General features: G+C 41.5%; 1 protein-coding gene across 4 annotated transcripts in view; it reads right to left on the minus strand.

Annotated features, from left to right (window-relative positions):
* RCAN2 (regulator of calcineurin 2) overlaps nucleotides 1–16,750 on the minus strand; it is a 266,517-nt gene that overhangs the window by 139,855 nt on the left and 109,912 nt on the right. For 3 of the 4 annotated variants that reach the window (XM_064597680.1, XM_064597678.1, XM_064597679.1), the window contains exon 3: nucleotides 9,010–9,123. The exons of the other annotated variant lie outside the window; for it this stretch is intronic. In XM_064597680.1, the coding sequence (XP_064453750.1) occupies nucleotides 9,010–9,123 (114 nt within the window). The remainder of the gene's footprint in view (nucleotides 1–9,009; nucleotides 9,124–16,750) is intronic. 4 annotated transcript variants of the gene reach the window in all.

Raw genomic sequence — 16,750 nt, forward strand, 5'->3', positions numbered from 1 at the left:
GTGACTTCTTCCACAGTGAGGGAGGTAAATAAATAGAACCTCCACTAGAAAAAGTCATTTGCATGTCTGCGGACAAGAACATTTGCACGTCTGCGGACAAGAACATTTGCACTGCTGTTCGTTATCTACAATTTAGGTCTTAAATAGTTCAAAGACAATGAAAGACTCAGAGAGGCTATAGAATCAGATAACCAGGAAGGATACGTTAGACAATGCCTAGTCTTCATTGATGACACTCAGTCATCTTTTTGGTTCATTTCCAAGTCTTCAACAATTTTCCCCTATAGTATATTGACTTATGCCATAGATTCGTTCTCTTCATGTTGGTTAACCTTTACAAAGAACTAAAGAAAAGGGGGTGAAGGAGAACAAAGGTGTGACATGCAAAAGCAGATACAGAGGAACAAAACTTGCCACCCCAAAATGTGTCTCTTTGGCATGTGGATTATTTTAAGCTGATTATTTTTAAGAAACAGGGTCTCAAGAAGAAACAGAGAAACCCCCTAACTGCCTAAAAAAATTTAGATAGAAGACTTGTATCAGGAAGGGAGTTATTACCATAGATAACTATAGTATAATATGAATTAGAATGGTAGACAAGGAGGAACCTAGCAAAATCTGTTTGTTAAAATTCCTCTCTCTGTCCTATTGTTTCTATATGGCCCAGCAAACATTTGTTTACCCAGCAAACATTTATTCTTTTTCAGCTTTCTGTGAATTGCTTTCTTTCCTTTCGAAGTCCCAGAGCTATACCTATTTTGCCTGTTTTTGGAATCGCTCATGTTTATGTGGATTCCCCATATTGTACATAATTAAATTTTATTTTCTCCTGTTAATCTGCTTCATGTCAATTTAATTCTTAGACCAGCCAATAGAATCTTGAGAGGTAGGGTAAAATGTTTCCTTCCCAACACAGATCATACTTTCACAATGTAAATTTCCTCCCTGGTTTTATTTTTTTATTTTTTTGTAGTTAGATAAGAACCCACAACTGTCCTGGCCCTTTCAACATTACTTCCAAGAACACAAACATAAGGAAAGGGGAAAAGCTTGGAAATGTCAGCTGATTTTTTAAATTGATATAGGTTAGGTGTAAACCAGATAATCTGATATAACTCCAGGTTCTCCAATACTCGCTAGCTTGTTGTTAATCCAAACACCATAGACTCTTGTTTCCACAGATTGTGTGGGACTTGAGCTGTGTGATTAGCTTCACCCAATTCGGCTTGAGACCTTAGAGATTGTCTCCCAAACCTGTCCCTTAGTCTCTGCAACATGATGTATGCTTTCTCTTTTTCTCTGGCCAAGGGGAGGGTACCTGCTGTCTGAGAAGCTGTTTGAGAACTCACTGCAGCCCCTGCTGCTAATGCCCACCCTGAGAGTTCTGATGCCCTTGCCAGGGGCACTATCATCAAGTACCTCCCCTAACTGCTATCCCTCAGCGGCCAGGGAGGCCCTATGTTCCCTGGAGTCCTTGGTGGGCCAAGGTTCCAGGGAGAAATGACCTTATCTCATACAATTTGATGTGAGAAACAAAGGAAGAGGAAAAATTATTAAATTTCCTTACTACCTACAGCCCACTGACAAGTCCTTGAAACAGGCAGAGTGACATCCGTCTGGGGGCTCAACTGCCTCAATGTTAATACTTTGCTAAGAACAAAAGGCAATCCTAGCCTGAACCACCCCCGTGACCCCAGGATCCTGTAAGTCTACTTTAAGATATAAAAATTCCTTTGGAAACTTCTTTTATCTCTAAACCCCCCAAGATACGTTTTGGCAATCATCCCCCAAGCACATGGCCCACCCATATACATCTGAAGGGTCTCATGACTAAGGTTTTATTAGATGGTAATAAATGACCTTTTCCCAACAATAGCTTGCCCCCTCAAGGTCCTAGAAACCTTGCTTCCAAAATTCCTGAGAGACTTATGCTATCACTAACCCCCTCCCAACCTGAAAGCATATCATGGGCCACTCCTCATTACCCTGGTGCAGCTCTTTCTGCCCAGGGGTCCTGTCCCCATGCTTTAATAATTAAACGACCTTTTTGTACCAAAGATGTCTCAAGAATTCTTTCTTGGCCGTCAGCTTCCAACACTAACATCTTTCCTACATCACAATTCTCCCTCTTGCTCACTCTGCTACAGCCACAGCAGCTTCCTTGCTATTCTTTGAACCCAGTCTCTTCCCTTGGTTCAGACTGTTCTTCCTCCAGGTACCAGCATAAGCCATTCCCACATCTCCTTCAGGTCTTCACTCAAATGTCACCATCTTACTGAAGCCTTCCCTGGCCATTCTTCCTAAAATTACAAACCTTATCCCACCCTGACACTTCCCATCATTTTGCCCTGCTTATTTGCTTATTTTTTTATCAGGTCTCACAGTCCAATATAGTACATACTTTTACTTATTTCTTGTCTGATAAAGGAGAGTAGAATATGCCATCCCAAAATATGCGCCTTTGGCGTAAGAGTTATTTTGAGCTGGTTATTTTTGAGAAACAGCAGACACAGGAGAATCTCTAAAAACAGTCTATAAGCTACCCTTTTGTAAAAGAAATTCACATAAATTAAGGAAATCTCCATTTGTATGTGTCTTCCTTTACATACCAGGAAGAGAAGCATGACTGTAAGTCACAGGAAAATCTAATCAATGAAGAAGACACTGACTTAAATCTGCATAACAACCTTATCATTTTTTACCATGCTTTTCCTGGTAACCTCCCATAACTCCCCCCCCCAACACACACACACATACAACTTCTTTTTCTTGGTCTTTAGCAAAAGATGGTATTTAAGGTAGTAGCTTGGGCCACCTTGGGGAAGTTTATCATTTTTCCTGGGTATCTCTCAAGTACACATGAGATATTAAACTTCTATTTATTTTTCTCTTGTTTAAAGTGTTTTTCTCTTGTTAATCTGCCTTTTATTATAGGGGTCTCAGCCAAGACCTTGGAGGGGTAGAGGGAAAATTATTTTTCCTACCCATATTGACTTCCTCCATCACCATGGAATACACACAAAGGCAGAAGTTTTTGTCGATTTTGTTCACTACTGCATGTCCAGCACAATGCTGAGCATATAAGAGGTGCTGAGGTATTGGTTAAATGTTGAATGAAATGAGAAGATCTCTCTCCCTAAGCACTGCCCCTGTGTGTGTGTGTGTGTGCATGTGTGTGTGTTTAATGTAACATTCTCTGCAACAACAGCTTCTTCAGTGTCTGGAGCTGAATCGCTGGTACAAGAGCTGGTGGATGATAGCTACAGCAGGCAGGCCATCCTCCCTATCTCTTCCCAGGAGGCACCTTCCCTCTGTACAGATAACCTTATACAAATTTTTGCTTTCAGGTGGCTTGTCCTACCTGCCAACCCACCAGACCAGTCTTAATGGTTTATCTAAATACAGATAAGAATTTTGAGCATTTCTTTCATTTTCACTATAAGGCATATTGAGAAATACTAGTGACTGTCAGGAAACTGTGAATTTCTTCAGTGGTCTTGCTTCTACCTCCTTATTGTCAGTTGCCAACCTTGGAAGTTTCGTGGCTGAAATCTGAAACTGGCCCCCATACGCGGAGGGCAAGAAGAGACTGAAGGAACAAGCCGACCACTCTAGATGGGTAGGGGGGTTTAATACGCAGGGAACTTACCTAAGAGTTCTCTGTTGGGTGGCTGCAAGATGAGTAGATCTCTGTATCAGCCAACAAGAATCTTAAAAGTTGGGGCGCCTGGGTGGCTCAGTTGGTTAAGCAGCTGCCTTCAGCTCAGGTCATGATCCTGGAGTCCCGGGATCGAGTCCCGCGTCGGGCTCCCTGCTCGGCAGGGAGTCTGCTTCTCCCTCTGACCCTCCCGACTCTCCCCCCTCTCATGCTCTCTCTCTCTCTCAAATAAATAAATAAAATCTTAAAAAAAAAAAAAAGAATCTTAAAAGTTTACATAGAGGTCTTAACTGGGTTCAGTCATAAACTCAGTCCAGATGATCTCAACGACACACTGATCTCTCAAGGCTGCATCCTACTGTGAGAATGGTGGGCAGAACATACGTTCCAAAGGGGAGAGAGTGAGGAGCCTGATTTACCAGGTGCAGCTTGCAGGACAACTGGAGGCCAAGTCCTCTTGATGACCTCTTCCAGTACTTACCTAAGAATTTAAAATCTCAGTTGATAGATTTAAAGGATCTACTTTAAGCCCCACATATTTGTTCTTCATTTCTCTTCCTTAATCATTGAAGGGGTTCAAAGGAAGTCTTCTCAAATATGCCACTTTGGAATATGGGTTATTTTGAGCTGAAGGCAATTGAGACTTAAGAAAAACTTTACTGCTCCCTTAAACTACCTAAAAGAATTTAGATAGGAGACCTGGCCCCAGAAAAAGAGCTATTACCAAGATGGTTATACATATATATGACCTATCTGTATGGCAGGACAAATATCTAATTACCAAACACCTGCTCTTCTTATCATCCTGTGAATCACCCTCCTTCCCCTGTGAAGCCCCAGGCAGGCCCATAACCTATTCTTAACACCTGTGATTTTTTTAAAGATTTTTATTTATTTATTTGAGAGAGAGCGAATGAGAGAGAGAGAGCATGCACGAGAGCACAAGCAGGGTGGAGGGGCAGAGGGAGAAGCAGACCCCCCGCCGGGCAGGGAGCCCGATGTGGGACTCGATCCCGGGACTCCAGGATCATGACCTGAGCTGAAGGCAGTCGCTTAACCGACTGAGCCACCCAGGCGCCCGGCCCATAACCTATTCTTTAGTCCAAGATGGCATATAATCCTCACCTGCCCCAGCTTGTCCTTGGGTCTTATATTCTTATGGGGCTTCCATACATGCATAATTAAATTTGTTTTTCTCTTGTTAATGTTTTACGTTAATTTGATCATTAGACCAGCCAAAGAACCTGGAGGGGTAGAAGAAAATTTTTTTCTCCCTATCATCATCAATCATCAGATATAGCTCACTTAGCTACTTATTTGATGAGAAAATAATACAGTTTAAGGAATTCTAGCATACAAACTATCTATAAGCAGATTTTAAAGAATACTAGGTAACATTACTGGTGACTTTCTGTGTCAGGCATTATGGTAGGTGCTCTGCCTGCATTATGTGACTTAACTTTCAGAACAACCCTATTAGGTAAGTGCTTTTATTATCCCCAATTTATAGATGGGGAAATGATGTACAAGGAGTAGGTAATTAGGTAATTGGTTCAATATTATACAGCTGGATGGGTCAGGCCAGGATTTGAACTTGATTCTAGAACCTGGAATTATAACTACTCTTTCCTATAGCCACAGCAATCACCCAGAATCAACACAGTGTGGTTCCTGCTCAACTTCTTTGGTTGCTGCCCTAAGAAACCAGGTTCCCTTTTCTGCGGCCTTATCTCTCATTCTCAGCTTGAGATAAATTCCACTTTTATATCTTCCGGATAAAGTCAAGACCTTTCCAAATGGCTCTCCAGGCAAAAATCCCAAGACCCAGGATGCCTAAAGTATCCAGACATCTTTCTGCTACGCTGAGAAAAGGCCATTTCTCTTGGGCCCCTCCTGGCAAAAATCCCAGAGATCACTGGCCATACTCTTCTCTCTCACTTTTCCTTTAGATTTCTTCTCTCCTGCCCACCTCCCATTTCCCCACCTCCCATAAGCATTTCTCTTTTTTCTTTCATTTTTAATTCTCTTGGACATATCTATCCTTGCTGATGGTTAAACCTTTAGAGAATTACATGGGTTTAACTTTCTAAGGCCAAAATGGAGCCACTCCTGCCAAGATTCCACGTCAGCAAATGGAAACAGATAGCTTTTGCGTCCCTGTAAATACTCAGCTTTAGCAGAAACAGAGTATTATCCAGTCAGCCAATCTCTAAATGCCAACCAACTCTGGGCTCTATACTTACTTCCTTGCTCCTTATTTTTTATCCTATACTAGCTTTCTGTCTTCTGCCCCATTTTCCAGTTCTCCAAATAGAGATTGCTTCACAAAGTGTTAAAATTTGTTTGTAACACCTACGTTGTCTTCTTTAATCATTTTGTAACACATGCAAATTTAAATGGAACATGAAAGGGGACTTCTGTTTATATCATTAGGGGGCTCATAGTAGAGAAGCAACCATCTCAAATGTAAATTATTACTAGTCTAGTTTAAGGAATGGTTTTGGAAATGGAAAAGTCTTGACTGAATGTACTATCAGGCATGCATTTTATTTGGTTATTTTTCTTCACAAGCCATTGATAATTCTAGGCTTATAAATCATGCCATCAGATGGAATTACTGTATTTTTTTTTTAAAGGAGAAGGTTCAAAAGAACACCTGTTCTTACCAAAAAAATATCCAAAATTTCTAGTGACAGTCTGAAGATTACATGAAATGCTGACCTATTTAGAAAGCTCTTGAAAGCCCCAGTATTAAAATTATGTCACTGTGAAACTTCAAAGGCTTGGCAGGTTGAGATGAATTTGAAATGTCAGCTCAAGATTAAGCTAAGTCATTTAATTATTCTCACCCATTATTTTCAGTCAAGATGGAGAGTCATTCTTCCTTTTTCTTTCTTTTCGTACGGCTGGATCTTTTATCAACAGCAATAGGTGATCTACTCTGCACATCATCTTTTAAACTAAGTATGAGATTTTTCTTGCTGATTTAATTTTTCTTACTCTTGAAATAGGTATAATCTCAGATTATAAGATCACAAAAATAAACTACATGTAGGCTGAAATATTTTTCTCTTTTCTATGTATAATGTAATTTCCATTTTTTTGTTTACATAGCTGGAAATTAATTCTAGCATTTTGAAACGCACATATGAGCAAAAGACCATTAAAAGCAAATGTATCTTGGCTTGCCTTCTCCTAAGTTCCTCTCAAATTCAACTGGTTCCAACAAACTTTTCTCTACTCTCTGCTCTAAATTGCTTATAGTACCCAGATATATAATTTAAGAGCTATTTATCTTTTGGTCTAGGGCAGAGGTGGGCAAATTTTTTCTGTAAAGGGCTCTTGGCCTTGGTTCTTCCACATTCAGATTACCTTTCTTGAGGACTTGGTCCTCAGCGTACATCTCTAGTCTATACACAGACAAGCCCCTGCCAGTGGCTCCTTAGCACCTGTAAGTACCATTCACTTTGCCCTTTTCTTTAGTTTTGCTTCATCCTCTATCCTGGTTGTTCTCTGTTTATATCCTATATTCATTCTTTACTCTTCTCCACCCTACTCTGTGCCCCAGGAGGCTGCCCCCATGGAATGCATCCCCCCAGCTCCCCTATCTTCTGGTTGAGGGCAGCCAATGTGGAGGCGCCAGCAAGAGCTCAGTGGGCAGGAAGACAGAGTTGGGGGCATGTTTGCAATCTTGCGTGACTCCCTCTAGGCAAACTATCCAAACCCAACAAGGCCGAATAATACTATTTCTCCTCCTTGCTCCTTTGGCCCTGAGGGTAACACTTCTCTACTGTTGCTGGCCTGAATGCCTCAATACTCAGCTTAGTTATTATAATACTACCTACATTTCAGGGGGTAGTCTCTTCATTGAAGTCTCTGTTTAAAGCTTCTGAGTGATTCTGTTTCCTGCTAGAATCCTACCTGAATCCTGAACTTTTACCTTTGTAGTACTCCCAGAACTCAGTTAGTACCCAGCTCCCGTATATACTTCCCTCTCCATATTGGATGTGCCTTCCCAGGGTACCACCATGAGTCACCTTCAGCACCACAGCCTTGTCATTTGCAGGCTTCTTTCTTCTTCAATTTATACTCACTGCTCAGTGAGGTATATATACCTCAGGGGTCTTAACCTGCGGTATGTGGACCCAAAGGGTTACATGGGTAGGTCTGCAGAGTGATACACACATATTCCAGCACTGTATAAAAATTGTGTGTTTGTGCATTTTCCTGGGGAGAAGGTCTGAATTTTTCATCAACTTTTCAAAAGATTGATGGCCCAAATGGCTAAGAATTAATTTTAACTAAAGATGGAAAGGAAGATATGCAAGAGGGGACCTGTTCTACCATTTTAATTAGTGGCATATGATTCTTACAGTGTTTTTACCCTAGGCAGTGAATTCTGACAATTCCTTATTTATAATGAGAATCAACTCTGCTGGGTGTCAAAAAAATAACCTAAGTTCTAAACAACTGGGGGAATAAATTAAGCAAGTAAAGATGGTAGCCAAAATATCACTCTTATTAATCACAGAGGCAAGTGTAAGGTAAGCTAAGTAACTTAGTAAGTAAGAGCCAAATGGGCCCGGCCAGACCTACTCATCCAATCACAATCCAAAGCTGGGTCAGGGCAGACTTTTCCACAATAAGTTTGTCCAAGTAAGACTTAAAACATGGAGGATAGAAGAGAATCCCTGCTTCCCTTAGGCAGGCCCAATCCCAAAAGGAAGAAGAAAATGATGAGCTAAGCCAAACATTTGCAATTATTTTCCCCAAATTTATCAACTAAATGTGTCACTGTGCCTTCTCAGGGGTGAGTAAGTACAGAGGGGCAGAAGAATTCCCTACCAATAAACTACATAATTTTTTTCCTATCCTTTGCCCTAAATTATACAAGATTCTAAATTACATTACTTAATATTGTCAGATGACACCTTAGAAATATAAGTACAGGGCTGCTGGCCGTGCCTGGGGCTATGTATTAGGCTTTAGTCATTCTATCTCATGGCAGTTCTACTTGACAGCCATTTGCCCCTCAATATTGAGCGCAACTTGTAAAAGGGATAAACAGGTCAAAAAGTCTGCATCATTCATACACAGAATTGATTCGTGCTAAATGTGTGTATCAGTTAGAATGCTTTTGACCTCAAATAATAGAAAACCCAACTCAAATCCGTTTAGACAGATGTAGATTGTCTTGTTTACCTAACTTGAAGCCTGGATCCCCACTGGTATGCCAGTGCCTGACAAATGGGATAAGATTACTCTTGGACTCATCAGGCTTATGGTGGAGATCAAGATAGGGTCAGCTTCCCCTGATGCATATGGACTGAATGTGGGAACAGTGGACGTACCTGAAAAAAAATGGGGTTCTCTAAGAAGAAAAGGAGAGTTGATGGCGGAACACCAACAATGCCCAATACAGTTGTCAGATTCAAAGTTGTTCCTCCTTTTATGATTGCATGTCTCTGTAAAAATAACATTTTGGTCTATCATTGAAATTTAGTTTGGATCAATCAGATCTCATAAACAGGCAGCAGAGCACAAATGTTCAATAAATATGTGCTGAATAGAAACCAAATTTACTGAACCATCACATGTGTCACCTGGAACCAGGGTTAGACTAGGTAACCACAGACATCCCTTCCAACTCTAATTCAAAATTAATGTATGAGAACTATATGGAATATTACCAAAGGAAGAATTCTCTCCTGGGCAGCATGCCCAAGGTGTTTCTCATTACCCGTGGAAAAGATAATGCTGAAAAATTGTACCTGATTGCAATAATCATATTTCCTAGCAGTCAACTGGGACTAGAGACACAAAACGGATGAGATAGAATAAAGTGGTCAAGACTTCAACAGCGGTGACTACCATGTTTTGAGCACTTTGTTTGCACCAAGCAGTGTGCTTGACACTCAATACATTTTATTGTTTAATTTAAACACTACAATAACTCTATGAGCTAAGTACTATTTCATCAATTTACAGATCAGGACATTGAATCTTGGAGGTGAAGCCTGTTGCCTAAGATTACCTGTAAATCCAAGCTTGCCACTCTGCAGTCCCCAAACTAAGAGTCATGGACATTAACCAAGACACCCTCAGGGATTCTTCTTTTCTTCTTCTCCTCCAGTAGTGCTGCAAGTCAGAAATTCTAAAGGATTCCTTTTCCTTTTTTTTTTTTTAATTTTATTTATTTATTTGAGAGAGAGACAGACAGAGATAGTGAGAAGAGAGCATGAGCAGGGAGGAGAGGGAGAAGCAGGTGTGCGGGGCTCAATCCCAGGACCCCAGGATCACGAGCCTAGCCAAAGGCAGACACTCAACCGACAGAGCCACCCAGGCACTCCAGGATTCCTTTTCTTTTTTCTTTTTTTTTTTTTAATTTTTTTTTATTATTATTATTTATTTGCGAGAGAGAGAATGAGAGACAGAGAGCATGAGAGGGAGGAGGGTCAGAGGGAGAAGCAGACTCCCTGCTGAGCAGGGAGCCCGATGCGGGACTCGATCCCGGGACTCCAGGATCATGACCTGAGCCGAAGGCAGTCGCTTAACCAACTGAGCCACCCAGGCACCCCCAGGATTCCTTTTCCTAAGCAAAATCTCTAGGTCGCGTGCATTATATGAATTGCTAAGTGGTCAAGATTATTTCAAATATGATCACTCAGAAAGTGTCCTTGTCAATTGTTCTTGGATATTACAAAATGAGGAAAAGGATTTGGTTAGTCACACCTATAGTGGAGTCCTTCCAGTTTGGGAGCAAAGCCAACCCAAGACTTTCCCTGGTCATTTTCCAACCAAGAAAACAGAAAGCCATGTGTTCTCATGGCTCCTCAAAGGCTATGCCAACTTCAATGTCCACAATAGCCAAAATGTGGAAAGAGCCCAGATGTCCGTCAAGACATGAATGGATAAAGAAGATATATATATACACAATGGAATATTACTCAGAAGAGAATGAGGTCTTACCATTTGCAATGACATGGATAGAACTAGAGGGTATTATGCTAAGCAAAATAAGTCAGTCAGAGAAAGACAAATATCATATGATTTCACTCATATGTGGAATTTAAGAAACAAAACAGATGAACATGGGGGAAGGGAAGGAAAAAGAAAATAAGATGAAAATTGAGAGGGAGACAAACCATAGGAGACGCTGAACCCTAGGAAACAAACTGAGGGCTTCTGGAAAAGCAGGGGGAGATGGAGTAATGAGTGATGGGCATTAAGGAGGGCACTTGACATAATGAGCACTGGGTGTTACATGCAACTGATGAATCACTAAATTCGACCTCTTACACCAATTAAAAAAAAAAAAAAAGCCATGCCAAGGGCTAGCTGTCAAAAGAAGAGCTTTGTATTTCTCAGCTCATGTCCTACTGGATCCTTTTACTATCAGAAGTCCAGATCATTCCACTTTAAAATAATGAAAAGAACACTTGCCCCAAGGATACTATAAGATAAGTGTTCTGAGCTTATAAGAAAATAAAAACAAAATGATATTTTGGATCTGGAAAAGACATAAGAGATCCTGGGATCAAAGGAAAATGAGTCCTGGAGAAAGGGAGTCCCTAGGGTCTTACCACACTCCTAGTGAATAGGGGAGCTGGAATCAGCATCCAGGTCTCCGACTGTTGGGCTGGTGTTCACTCGATATGTCATCAGTCATGAACATACCCCAGCAGTAAGCTACAGTGAGGCCATCGGACAATTTGGTGTTGCTTCATGAAGACTCCTTTCTTTGAATTTAGAAGAAATTACTGTTATTTAATTTTTGTTGGTTGATATGCAGTTCGCTTGTTGGCCAGTAAACTAAAGTTAAGCTACAGGGTCAAGAGACATAAAACCTGAGAATCTTCTGCTTTTATTAGGTTGGTATTTTCTTTTCACACAGTAAGAACTAACTAGTCCTTAAGCAGAGGAAAATGTATCACTACAGTTGTCCCCATATGTTTCCTTATCTTCAAATAATTACTCAAAGAAGATGGTGATACGGTATTTTACTAATACAGTAAAACACAAACAAGAGAGACATGGGCACCTAATAACAGTAGCAAACACAGCCCTAGGGCAGAACTTGTTGACCGAGACCCTTGATATATGAGAAAAGAGAAGATGAGTCCATCTCTGTCTCTCTTTCTCCCTCCACCCCTGACTCCAGCCCACCCTCAACCACTATCCCCTACTCCCTTCTCCCCCAACCTTAGAACCAGTCCCAGACCTGTCTTGGATACTCAGAAGTCTATCCCCTGATGTTCCAGCCAACAGATGCCATCACAGAAACATTCCCTAAAACCCTCTTGCACCATGCCAATCCAGCAGGATGGGTTGTAATGCTGCCTGCATTACAGAACTCAACATCTATTATAATTATTTAATTGCTCCCCCTAGCAGACTGTAAGCTCCTTGAGGGCAGGGACCATGTCCTATTCATCTTGATCTCCCCATGGTGTAGCACAGTGCTTAGTACATAGAACACACTTACTAAACTACTGGTTACATGAACCTGCTCCCCAACCTGCTCTGCGTACCTATTACATCAAAACTTCTTCTACTTTCACCTGCTATGCCCTCTACCAGAATACCTTCCCCTGGTTTTTTTATGCTAAACAAATCCTTCCATCTTCGTGGCCACTCCAATGGCTTCTTCCTCTGCATTTCTATGGTGCATAATCATGTTCTATCTAGTTCTATTATTTTAACATATCATACATGTTGATCCAGCTCTTCAACAGAAAATAATTTTTAATATTTTAGTATCCTATTCCACAAAGCCTTATATATATATATGGGGGGGGTGGGAAGGGAGAGGGAAAAAGAGGGAGGGAGTGATGTTTGATATTTGTTGTATAAACGAACGGATAAAATATGAGGCTGATAAACTGTAACACCCACAACCACTTTCAGCCTTTTGAATCTAGGATTGTATTTTATTTTTTTAAAATGATTTCTAGATTCCATAGGTGTAACACTGTAAAGAAGCCTAAATTTTGACAATGAAAAATAAAACCGTGTGAAAATTTCACCCCCTATTTCACACTTAAATTCATGAAGCCTGCCTCTGTAAGCTTGACATAGCCCAGCATCTTTCTTTTTCTTTATCAAACCATATTTCTAGCAGTACAGTCTGGAATCCAAAGAAATGCAATGCGTATTTTTCAGATAGTGAGGAAAGATGAAAGTAAACACGTTTGCTGGCAAGGAAAAAGATTCCACATCTGGTACTCAGTTTAAAGTTCAACCCGTGAGAGTCCATGAAAATCACCACATGGTTATTTGAAAAATAAAACTGGCCCAGAATACTCTTCCCATACTTATTTCTTGTGCTGGCCTCCTCTTTCAATCCTGCCCTATCTCAACCTGCATAGTTTTCTTCTCAAACACAGACATGATCATGTCATTCCCGAGGATCATACCCTTCCCTCATTCATAGCCTTTCAATGGCAACACATTACTTGTAAACTAAAGTTCTAAAGACAAAACCTTCTTAAATGTGGCCCCTGTTTTCTTTCTGGCATTTTCTCTGCCCCATGCACCCACTTTATCAGCCCAATTTGCCATTCTAGGAAAATAATACTCCATATTTATGCTTCTCTGTCAGGGTTCAGCAAACTTTTTTAGTAAAGAGCCAGAGAGGAAATGTCTAAGGCTTTGCAGGCCATACAGTCTCTGTCAAAACTACTCAACTCTATGGACTCTGAGAAACAAACTGAGGGTTCTAGAGAGGAGGGGCGTGGGAGGATGGGTTAGCCTGGTAATGGGTATTGAGGAGGGCACATTCTGCATGGAGCACTGGGTGTTATGCACAAACAATGAATCATGGAACACTACATCAGAAACTAATGATGTAATGTATGGTGATTAACATAACATAATAAAAAAAAAATAATAATAAAAAAAACTACTCTACTCTGCCAGTATTGGTGCAAACGTCACCAGTATGTGGGCAATACGTAAAAGAATGGGTGCATCCAGGTTCTGGTAAAACTTCACTTACAGAAACTCAAGTTTAAATTTCATATCATTGGGGCGTCTGGGTGGCTCAGTTGGTTAAGCGTCTGCCTTCGGCTCAGGGCATGATCCTCGGGTCCTGGGATCGAGTTCGGCATCGGGCTCCCTGCTCAGCAGGGAGCCTGCTTTTTCCTCTGTCTGCCACTCCTTCTCTCTCTCCATGACAAATAAATAAATAAAATCTTTAAAAAAAATAAACAGATTTCATATCATTTTCACATGTCATGAAATATATTTCTTTTGATTTTTTACCCAATCATTTAAACATGTAAAACCGTCCTTAGCACCCAGACCACACACAAACATGAAGTTGGCCAGATCCGGCCTACAGGCCTTAAGTGCGTGAACCTCTGTTCTATGACATTCCACCTGTCCTGCCTGCCATGTCTTTCTTTTCTTCTCATCTATGAATTCCTTTTCATCCTCCAGTGCGTAGCTCGAATACCATACTTCCCGGAATAGGTATCAATTCCTCTCAGAGGTTCCCCGCGCTTCTTCCCTTCTGCTCCCCGAAAAGAAACTTGATATAGTCAGCTTTGCCTGTTGTTATGTACAAGTTCACTAGATACAATTCTCTGTGATCCTGTGTCTAATTCAACTCTTCCCCCTGCTACACGATGCCTCGCACAGAATCAACACTCAGTAAATGTTTGCTTAATTATAAAAATCAATTCCTTGCCTCTTTCCAAAACCTACGTAGAGAATTGATAATGAAGTCAAACCAGAGAGCTGAGACCACACAAGTTGGGATGAGCACATCATAAAGGCTGATGCCACCACTGAGGCTGGGCTCTGGGCCTCCTTGCTAAAAGGCAAAGGTGACGATTACAAGGTCTTATCAGAAAGGAGGAAAGACACAACATGAACAGAAGCAAAGTTTTATGACATTTCCACCCTGGCATTAGGTTTTAAAAGCATTTGTTCATGTGGAAATTTGTGTAGGGCATTTGGTGACAGGCTGGATACTGTCCTACATGACTATTAATATTCCAAAAAAAAAAATATGATTTTTATACGGCTGTCTCTCAGAACACCTTGGGAAATGCCAAGGCAATTCCATGAGGAGAAAAGGTCCCAGGATGCTGCTTTCTGGAGCTCTGATTTGAAACCAAGACAGAACTTAGCACATACCCAAGGCAGACTCGGGGACCCACATCCTCCAGCCCATCTTCCGCAATGCTTCTTCTTCAAGGTCAGAGACCCACAGTTGATAGGCTGGAGGCCTCAGGCTAGATCTCTGGCAAGGGATGGCATCTAAATGAGAGAAAGGTAGAACTGGCATTCTTTCCCTGAAAATGGAAGGACCGAAACACACTGCATCCCAGACAGAGGCTCAGGGGAGCATACCCACAAAGTCACCGGTGGGCTCAAAGGGGAAGCCTGGATGCCCCTTAACCGCTGGTTCAAGGATTTAATTAAGACCCCAGAGATCTCCTCCAAAGAGCCTCGTGGAGATGACTCTAGCTTGGAAAATGTTCAGAGTGGGCAATGTCCCATCCTGGCAGGAGGAACACTTCCATATGCTTTTTTTTTTTTTCCCATATGCTTTTTTAACATGACTAGATCCAGAGTAGCATTAACTCCCGATGGAACAGGCAGGGTGAGTCAGCTGTGAAGTGTAGTTCCAAGTGAAAGAACAAGGGACTTGGTGTGCAGAGTTATTTATGCTTAACTCACCGAGGAAGACCATCAGAGCCAAGAGCCCAGCTGTCTCTTTCTGGCCGAAGTTAGCTAATGGAGCAGAGAGCCTCTTGAGGTCACTCCCGATTTGTGCTATCAATACTATTTAGTTGGCATAAATAAGGATCTTCCTGCTGGTTATAAAGCATTTGCATTCACTCTATCTAAAGTTGTATCCAGAGGCTACCTCCTGGCCAGCCTGGGAGGTCAGGGAGCAAAGAATAGTAGAGGATAGTAATTCAGAGCACAAAGTGGGGAGCCCGCAAGACCTGGGTTCAATCCCCCATGTGACCACTTATTAATTATGTGATCTTGGGTTACTCTATCTGCTCTGTACCTCCGTTCCCTCCTCTACAAAATAGAAATACTGCCAGGGACCTCATAAAGGTCCCTAATTATCTGCACCCCCATCGGTCACGGCAGCTAGCACATAGTAGGTGCTAACGAAATCCGTGCTGCTAGATTAGCTAATTTCTTACCATTCAGCTGATGGCCATTCATTTGCTAATCATGGTGCCAGTTCAGAGAGGCTGAGACTGGCCTCACAGATGTCATGAGTTTCAGGATTTGTTTATAAATAGTCAAGGCTTGTCATTTATAAACTGCCTCTTATGAGTGAGTAAACATGAGACAGGGAATAGAAAGTGATGAAAGACAACTTAACAAACATTACTCAACATCGACAGCTGGAGCTGCAGGCTGCTCAGTGAAGCTAGCAGATACTTGGCCCAAGGCCTAAGCCACTCAAAAAAGTGGTAGGTGCGATTATGATCATCATTCTATGGCTTCAGCTTGAAACCTGGCCTTGCGGTATCATGATCCTGTCCAGACAAAAATGCAGGGTTTATAGAAGAATTAACCGCTTGGGATTTATGTAAATCCCATACATATTGGGATGTATGGACTTGAAGATGGTTCAGTTAAGTCCCGTATTCTTGGAATATTTACTAATAAAGGGTGAGGCTAACAAGAGCTGCCACATTTGGTTCTGCAGGTTGCGCACCGCACAAGCTTCCAGGCACCAGTTGCACGAATCAGGAGGCCCTGAGGGTTATGGAGTGTACAAATCAATGTTGCAGCAGCCTTGCTAAACAGTGCTCGACTATGAAACCTGGCTCTTCTTGAAGATACTGAACCCAGAAGAGAAGTTTCTTAAGAACACAATTGGTATCCATTTTGAGGAGATGCTTGACAAGTTGGTTTATCAGGCTAAAAGAGAGTTATTCCTTTTGGAAAACCGGATCGATTATACTTTGGGTCTATCTACAGGGTTCTGGACCTAAAGTACACATTGAATCAAATTATTTGACTGAAACAGTGGCCTGACACAGGAAATAGGCCTCCCAGGGTCTGGTAGCCGAACAGGGGACACAACGAGCTTTGTAAGTGTGATATGGTTAC

The sequence above is a fragment of the Mirounga angustirostris genome, unplaced genomic scaffold, assembly GCF_029215605.1.
Source record: "Mirounga angustirostris isolate CCGP_5_RB_7025 unplaced genomic scaffold, mMirAng1.0.hap1 SCAF_8, whole genome shotgun sequence".
Classification (NCBI taxonomy): Eukaryota; Metazoa; Chordata; class Mammalia; order Carnivora; family Phocidae; genus Mirounga; species Mirounga angustirostris.